Source organism: Hakea prostrata, chromosome 7, assembly GCF_041222555.1.
Source record: "Hakea prostrata isolate BN-2017 chromosome 7, UWA_Hpros_2, whole genome shotgun sequence".
Classification (NCBI taxonomy): domain Eukaryota; kingdom Viridiplantae; phylum Streptophyta; class Magnoliopsida; order Proteales; family Proteaceae; genus Hakea; species Hakea prostrata.
Window position 1 is genome coordinate 11,445,091 of NC_142606.1, and position 8,256 is coordinate 11,453,346.

Below are 8,256 nucleotides of genomic sequence, written 5' to 3' on the forward strand. Positions count from 1 at the left end.
ACTGATCGAGTTGGAAGCAACAATGACTTAGATAAGAAAATTCGGATTTCTGCTTGGCAAAAGGAAGAAAGAAAAAAAGAAGATTCGATTGGGGTTCACGCGTTTAATTGGGTTTATTTATATAGATAGCCATACATTTGGCACTTGCGGTTATCTCTCAATTCCAATAAAAGATATTTTTTTATTAATAAGGAATGGAGATATTACATATACTATCTAGTAAAGGTGGAATTCTTAAGTTTCTTCATTAAAAAAGTGTTGGTCTTTATCAACTGAACAACCCTATGTTGACAATACCATTTAATAAGAAATTTTCAGTTGTAATTTCTGTGAATAATTATGGTAATTCAGTTGGTATCTAATGATGAAATTTGCTCGTCCTTCAAGATGGATTTAAATTGTTTTCTGGGAGGGTCACAATTAATAAAAAGAGTTTGTTTCAAAGTTGCACTTAAATGGACAAAAATACAGATCTGCCATCAATATATACAGTTAAATAAGAACTAAAAACAGAAGGGTCAGAAGCCAGTAAGAAATGGCAGTGGCAATAAATTAGAAAAGGGCCCAAGCTAAGGCTGAAGGTTGGCTAGCATTTATCTTTATCTTTCTGTAGTTGAAAGGGAAGGGTGGGTGGGTAAGTAGCTTTCAAGTTTTGAACGTACATATGAAACAAGTGCGCACAGAGAGAAGCCGGGGCCCGAGATATAAACTTCATGTGGGCGCATCAGATTACCTGAGAGAGTAAAAAAAGGAGGGGAAGAAAAAAATCAAAGACAAAAGTCATCAGGAAGTGATGAACTAGTCCATTCTCTATTTGCTTTTTACTGAACATATATGAAGTGAGTCAAGTTAAATGTACAATATTGCAAAGATGTTTGTTGCAGAGTCAGCCAGCATATGAGCGTCAATACTTCGTATATCATTTTCTGAAGGAATAGTTAGATTTCGTTGATCCCGGGTTAGTTTGTGTGTGGTGTGGTCCTGCCTACTTCGAATACCTGATGAATTCTGAAAATTTGTGAATGAAAAAAATAAGTCATCAGAAGGAGGAAGTCAACAGGAACAACAATTATCATCTAAAAACAGAAGATCTGAGTTATACGAATATAATGTACCTTGAATCAGTGAAACTCGTTCAGGCATTTCGATCAAGGCTTGTTACCACCAACTGCATTCTGAAGAATCTGAAACAAGGTAAACTCTGCAGCAGCTAGGAGCATCAATCCTGTTTTCCAATTCCATTCAGCTTCCAGGGAACCAGCAAGAGTTTTTCCTCTGTGATTGACAAGTGCATTATCAGTTATCTTCTTTCTTTGGAGGGGTAAGGGGTTGGGGAAATGAAAAGTGTGATAATGCCGTAATATTATATCTGAACTAGAACTAATGATGAAAAAATTAACTGCACTAATAGTTATAAGGTTTTCTCTGTTTCATCTGTGCTGACACATTTTTCTTCCATTTCTCCAATTGTTCTTTGGATCTCATCACAACATAACTTCTTAGAGAACAAAATGAAGCATGACTTTTGACAATGGTATCCACTATTTTCATTCAGGAATCAAGGAATTAAGACAACACCCAAGTTCCACATCAGCTTTGTGAAGTCATTTGGCCAGTGATCTCGTAGTTAGGAGACAGGATATCAGGCTACTGTTAAGAAGGGGTACCTACATTTACCTAATGCTGTGTCCTCAGCATAAAGAGAACATAATTAATATTTATAAACTTAATTTTGTAGTTTCTGCAATTAGGCATTTCTTTGGTTGTACGGTTGAATATGATTAAGGGAGACAAACCCAGTAATATGATTGGGGAGTTCTCCATGGGTACCAAAAGTAGCAACAATAAACATATCATCACTATTTGGGGGGGAAACTTGGAAAATGACTAACTTTTTGCATTTTAGAACATTCCCTCATCCCTCTTTCTGCTTCTAATAAATGTTGCAGAGGTAATGGTATATTCAGCCAAGCCCTTTCACAAACTAAATGGGGTTGGCTGCATGGATCACATCTAGCACTGAACTCTGTTGAGCCAGTCTATGGAAAACCCAAAGCCAAACCTAAACATTAGTTGAAAATGAGCCTAGCTAGTTCAGCCTATCAGAGCAGAGCTTGAATTTGGTTCTTGGCTTATGAGCCTGAATGACAGAAAACCTTGTTTGCCAAGTAACCTTGGCATGCTAAAAGCCATGATGGGATAATTTCAGTTCACTTAACCAAGGTCATTTAAAAATCCGTGAAACTCACACTGGAAGAGCACAAATAACTATTGCATGCATGGGACTAGAGCTGGAACTTTTTGAGGCATTAAAGGACCATAAACTTACTAGGTTAGTATCCTTTAAATTCTCCAATGACACTGCAAGCTCTGATTGTTTTGATGCTGTTGCATGTAGTGCCTATGAAACATAAAAAGGATGGTTGATTCAAGAATTTAGCCTGAAACAAATTCTAATTGAAAAAATGCTAAAACTGATGATTATTAAACCATAAATCTGGTGGTTAGAAGGAAAACTCTTACTTTCTTTGTCTTCTGTAAGTCATATTCTATGGATTTAATACGATTCAGTGACTCCAGAAGCATGATGTCTTTTTCTGGAGGAATTTTCACTGGTTTATTGGCCAGTTCAGCTACCAATGCTTCTAAACATTGTAGCCTCTGCAAACAAGGACGGATTAAGTCCGCTCTGGCAGGCTGTGAAGCAAGTTGATCCTCAGAACTTGGATTCACTAATTCTGGAATATGTTGGTTTTCCAACCGCTCACTGGCATTATTAACTGAAACAATCTTTCCAAACCCAAGACGTGCAATATGAAGGAGAGCTAACACTTCAAGTAGGAACTGAGCTACCGATCTTGCTAAACGAGATATGATCTTCTTCAGCCTTCTTTCTGTAACATTATCAACTGAATCATCTGCAGAAAAGCTAAAATCTATAAGAAACATGTGATATAGGCATGCATCAACAAAACATTGTACGTGGACTTCAAAGATCAAATAGATGGGGTAGATCCAAAAGATTTAGAAACTGTATGATTTATGCAGATTACTATGTTGCATAGTTTGATGAAAGCATTAACATAAAGCAAATGCTTGATTGAATGAAAAGTTTGCTGGTATCATGTACCTGTTGAATTAACATCTTCAACCATGGTGGCAATGCCAACTGATTCAACCTGGCTGTTGAGGGCTACAGGATCATCTATTATTTCCTGAAAAGCAGTAGGAACCAACAATGAAGAATAAATTATTATTTTTCCCTTTAGAGAGGTATAATCATTTTCTAACCAAAAAAACAAAAAGGAGAGGTATAACCACTCAGAAGTCAAGTCCAATGACTGAAAATTTGAACCTTGAGGCAGAGACAGCCTCTGCACATGTTGGTGATTTGAATTGCACAAGCCTAACTTGAACAACCTAAGCTACTCGGGCAAGCTAGCAGCATCAGCAATAGAAAGCTTGGTATGAGATCACAAGGACCACTGATACGAGTAGCAAGCCAAATGATATAGAGCTACAGGTGGTCTGCTGACGGACTCAATAAATGCAAGGAAAATCTCCCATTCCCCAATGAGTACTTGTGCCAAGATATTTTATAAATCTTGATTACTTTTATACCAATGATAAAACCGACAAGTATTAGAAGGGGAAAGGGGGGCCATACCCAGTTCACAAAGCTCTTACCCCCCCCCCCCCACCGTCGAGCGAAAAAAAGGGAAAGAGAAGGTTCTATGAGCAAGAGGCATGGGGAGGGGGTTCACCATCGAAGGGCAATGGAACAGTTTTGTAAATAGGGGCAGAGAGGTCATTTCATGAGGAAAAGAGAGAGAGTGAGGGTGGTACAATAACCCCAGTCACTTGCTCAAAGAACCTTTTCCCTAAACATTATACTTGAAACATGATACCTGCATTCTGATTGCAAATATAAGTAGGATTGTTGGTCCTAAGGGAATATATGAAACATAAAAGTGCTTATGAAACAAAAACTTATGGGGTACAAACTCACTTCTTCACTGAGTGTTGTCAACTGTGTGAAGCTAGAAAGTCTTAGCCCACTTGCTGAAACTTCAACATCTGATCCTGACTCCGCAGAGGATATTTCATTGTTTAAGATCTGTAACAAGATAAACGGATGATTAAATAACTCAAGCACATTTCCCTTTGAGACAAGCCAAAGAGGAATGTACTTTAACTTGAACATTTTCACCATAAAAATACTGCTAGATTTGGTGGAATGTCTAGCTTCCCCAGTATGTACCATGTGATAGCTGGTGATAGGATCATATAAGTGATAAAAAAAGTATTTGAGGCCTCATGTGCCATTGTTTATGAATTAAAAGTAGCAATGAGTAGAAGGATCGTACCTTCATTATTTCCGGATCATTCCATGGTCCCTTATTTGATCTCATGCACCCTCCTTCGTTCGGGCATGAACAAGAGCCACCTAGGAAATCTGGAAGTTGGCTGTTCAGAATCAAAACAAGAAGATAAATATTGGGAAAGAATTCCAGAAAGCTCTTTCTTATGCACCAAAAGAAGATACTGCAACAATATAAGCAACTAATTGATAAAAGAAAAACTTGACCTTGAGTCTATAGCTTCTAATAGTTTATTCTGATATTTATTTCCTAAAACCTGCAAAACAAGATCAACAACTACTTTCAGAAAGCCAGAATAAATTGAAGATAATAGAAGAAAAGTTTTTTTTACATGTATCTTTGACGTAGTTTTTGGATCAAGAAATCCTTTGACAGAGTTCCATAGGAATTTGAAACCACTTCCAGCATTAACAATGTACATCAGATGCAATGTCTGCATATAATGGGCTGTATTAGTAAGATAATGAGTGAACTCTAGAATTTGAAATGATTTTGAACTTTTGAAGCAGTTTCTTAATGAACCAAACCTCAGGATAATTGTCACCATCCAGTTTTTGCATGCGCGTTATCAATTCGTGAGCAGACTTGCTGAAACTCATCCAGTTCTACCCAATAGATCAAGCCACACAAATCAGGATAATCAGAAATATTAGCCACATGGCAATAGAAGTCATCAAAGCAGTGATTAGAATTCACTAGCAAAAAACAAAAAAAAGGTAGTGACTAGTCAGAAAACATACCAATCCTTGTACATCTAAAATAGTGGTTGATGAGGTAATATGTCTTTTTGCAGCAATAGAACACGCTGGAAACTTCTCTGAAAAGTTCTTTTCAAACCCCTGAACATGGTACTTTAAAAACCGGTCCACGGTGGTAACTTCCATGAGTTTAGCAAGGTCAATTTTGCCAAGTCTCTCAATATAAACAGGCCTTCCCTCTTTGTCCACTCCATGATAACCGTGAGGATAAGAATGTTGAACCTCTTCAAATTCATTGTAAACAAAATCCTACCAATTGTTTGTTGCAGTACAGTATCCATTAGACCATTTGATAATAAGTAGAGATTACACTGATATGATGGGAGGGGGTAAAAAAAAGAAAGAAATTTTGAATGAATTTACCTGTACTATTGATTCAACACCATAGTCCTTTCTCCATTTTAGCATGTCTGCCCACATCTGAAGAGTTTTTTCAAAATCAAATTTTCTTGCCTTCAAAAATCTGAATCAACAATAACCATTCCATGTATTAGGAGAAAACAACAAAACAATATGTCACGTAATCATACAGAACTAAACCTTGAAGAAATTATTCATTACAAAGTCAACTTGGTTAAGATACTGCTATTTTTCTATACAGTTTGGAATTAGTAACCTATAGAATCCATGCATCTCATCGAAGTATGCACACCTCATCTCAGGTATCAATAGAAGTCTATGAATGTGCTGTGGGTCCAAAAATGAAATGCAAACGTAGGAGAAACATTTCTAGTTATGTTTGTAAACTCTGAGAAGAGAAGGAATTTATAAATTCAATATATATGCTATTCCAAAAACATAGAAGCACATGAAACCATTGAATGTAGATCCCCAAGAGAAAGTTGTTGCTTGAAGACCTCAAGCAGTCACCTTACTGTACATGCTCATGTGAAAGCTCTGCAGACTTACAAAGAAGGTTAAAAATGATCTTTGGTGGTCGATTGGACTTGGAAGTTGATACTACAAGTAACAAAAATAAGAATTACCACTTCTAGATGCATTTAACTTGCATTCATAGGTTAGCAATCAAACTACTTTTAACTTCTAATGAAATGAACCATGTTTTAGGAACAATGGTACGTATATCAGAAGTATGCCTTCATCCAATGCTCACATTCAAGAAGTCTAACATCATTGTCATTCAACATAAACAAACATTAGGATGTGGTATTAATTAGAAGAAACAAATTTTCATCACTTATGGAAAGAAAAAGTCTTATTAAGTTCCGCATCTAGTTCTCTGATTGAGATCAGTCGATTATAAAAAACATGGAATAGTTCTTCCGCCATATATTACTTCGCTGACGGAGGGTTGAACGAAGACCTTACTCAACCATCAAAAGAGATGAGTTTGGAAAAACAATAATACTTGTAGGATTAAAGTGAAAGCAAAAAAGGAGATCTCTGGGGGTGAAGATGAATAGTACCATACACCATCAAGAAAAATTTATAAATACCAAAAAAAAAAAAAAAAAAAAAGTTGAAAACAAGCTTGGTTGTTCTAGAATTATAGATCAAAAAGTACTTGGACTGCAACGGGTTTTGCATCATGTCAGTGTCTTCATCCATTGGAATGCTCTGGTATCAGGTCTAGCAATTATAATGCAATATGAAACAGAATTTGCCAAAACGATGAGGAATTCGATAATAAATTCCCAAGAGTAATCTGTTATGGAATAGGAAGCATGAAATCAAAAGAAAAAGGGGGAAAAAAGAAAAGAAAAGAGAGAGAGACCAATTTGCATACCTTCTCATTGTATGATAATCGTCGAAGCGAGATGGAAGAAGATCTTTCTTGAGCAGAACCTGACGAAACGCATTCACCATTTCTTCCTCCTTTGCATCTCGAACATCTTCAATTTTTACAGATGAAAACTGACAGTCGCCTACTCGCTTATTACCTCGTTTCCTGAGAGTATGTGAAAGCCTGGTAGAAGCGCTCATTGCTTTCTTCTTAATAGATCCGATCCTGGTCATTCTCCTCTCATCCTCAGACGTTTCATAGTCCGATTTCCTCGCCCCTTCATCTTCTTGAATTAAATATCCATCATCTAAAATAAAAAAGCAATCAATATAAACCGCTCATCTCAGAATATAAAAACACAAATCATAATTCTCTCCCAACTCAAAATCCGATTCCAGACTTACAAACTTGAAACTCGAATTACCTGGCATTGTCAACTCCGAGCGAGAAATCCGATTTTAGATAAATAAATACAAGGAGAAGATGCAGCTGCAAATGTAAGCTCTGGATCTCTTCAATCTACCATAAGATTCTCTCCATAATGTATCTAAAAATCCGGATAAAACTCACCAGAAAAATGTTTCAGCAAGAATGAGCAATATGATAAAGTAAGATCGAGAATGAATTTTTCTTCAAAAGTGAGATTTGATCGGGAAAGAAGAAGGAATGGATCCTTGGGAATAGGAAACTGAAAAAAGAAGAAAGCGAATGGAATTGAAAGAAAAAGTGAAATTGTGGTGTTGTTCTTGTTTCTGATTTCTCTGGCTCTGATCGGTGTTGTTTTGGAAGTTTATGCTTTGTTTTCGATCTGTCGGAACCGTGCCTGTGAAGAGAGGAAGCGCGCACCAGAACTAGCACAAGCACTAGCACTAGCTGTAGAGCTATATGTTTGGCTCGCTCACTTTTTACTTGTTAGCTTCTGCGTGATGTTATAAAAAGCTTTGCGTGAGGCTAGCTTTCTGCTTTACTAGCTTCCTTCCTTCCTTCTCTCCCCGTTAAGAAGAGGTCACGTCGTTCTTGAGAGAGAGAGAGACAGAATCTCGTAGAGAGAGAGAGAGAGTTTGTTTCGTGCTTTTGCTAGGGACTTATTTGGTGTTTTTTTTTTTTTTTTGACTGTGTGCACTCCAACGCCCGTCCAAACAGTACCTTGTTGGCTTGTTCCAAGACTCTGATGATATTGGATTATTTTCTACGACAACTAGAACTGGTTGACTTAGAATTGAGTATAGAAGAATTAGTCAAACAATTTGAAAAGAATAGTCTATAAGTGGTGCAGGTCAAAGTGACTAATTCCATCCATTTTTTATCCACCTCGTCAGTTGAAATCTTTTACTCATCAACGAACATCTTTTTAACATACTGTTAAAAAGAT

At 36.8% G+C, this 8,256-nt stretch overlaps 1 protein-coding gene across 2 annotated transcripts; it reads right to left on the reverse strand.

Annotated features, from left to right (window-relative positions):
- Positions 1–289: 289 nt before the first annotated feature.
- LOC149009760 (Sec14p-like phosphatidylinositol transfer family protein) lies at positions 290–7,909 on the reverse strand. Of its 2 annotated transcripts, XM_089161312.1 has the most exons (15): positions 7,309–7,909; positions 6,888–7,191; positions 5,504–5,603; positions 5,123–5,389; positions 4,910–4,987; positions 4,714–4,815; positions 4,589–4,638; positions 4,368–4,467; positions 4,010–4,117; positions 3,131–3,215; positions 2,524–2,918; positions 2,330–2,401; positions 1,116–1,275; positions 860–1,008; positions 290–733 (listed from the first exon to the last, which is right to left on the reverse strand). In XM_089161312.1, the coding sequence occupies exons 1-13, from the start codon at positions 7,313–7,315 to the stop codon at positions 1,243–1,245; spliced, it is 1,701 nt and encodes a 566-aa protein (XP_089017438.1). In that variant the 5' UTR covers positions 7,316–7,909; the 3' UTR covers positions 290–733; positions 860–1,008; positions 1,116–1,242. The 2 variants fall into 2 exon arrangements, with proteins under 2 accessions (XP_089017438.1, XP_089017437.1); XM_089161311.1 differs by having other exon boundaries at positions 290–1,008.
- Positions 7,910–8,256: the final 347 nt, after the last annotated feature.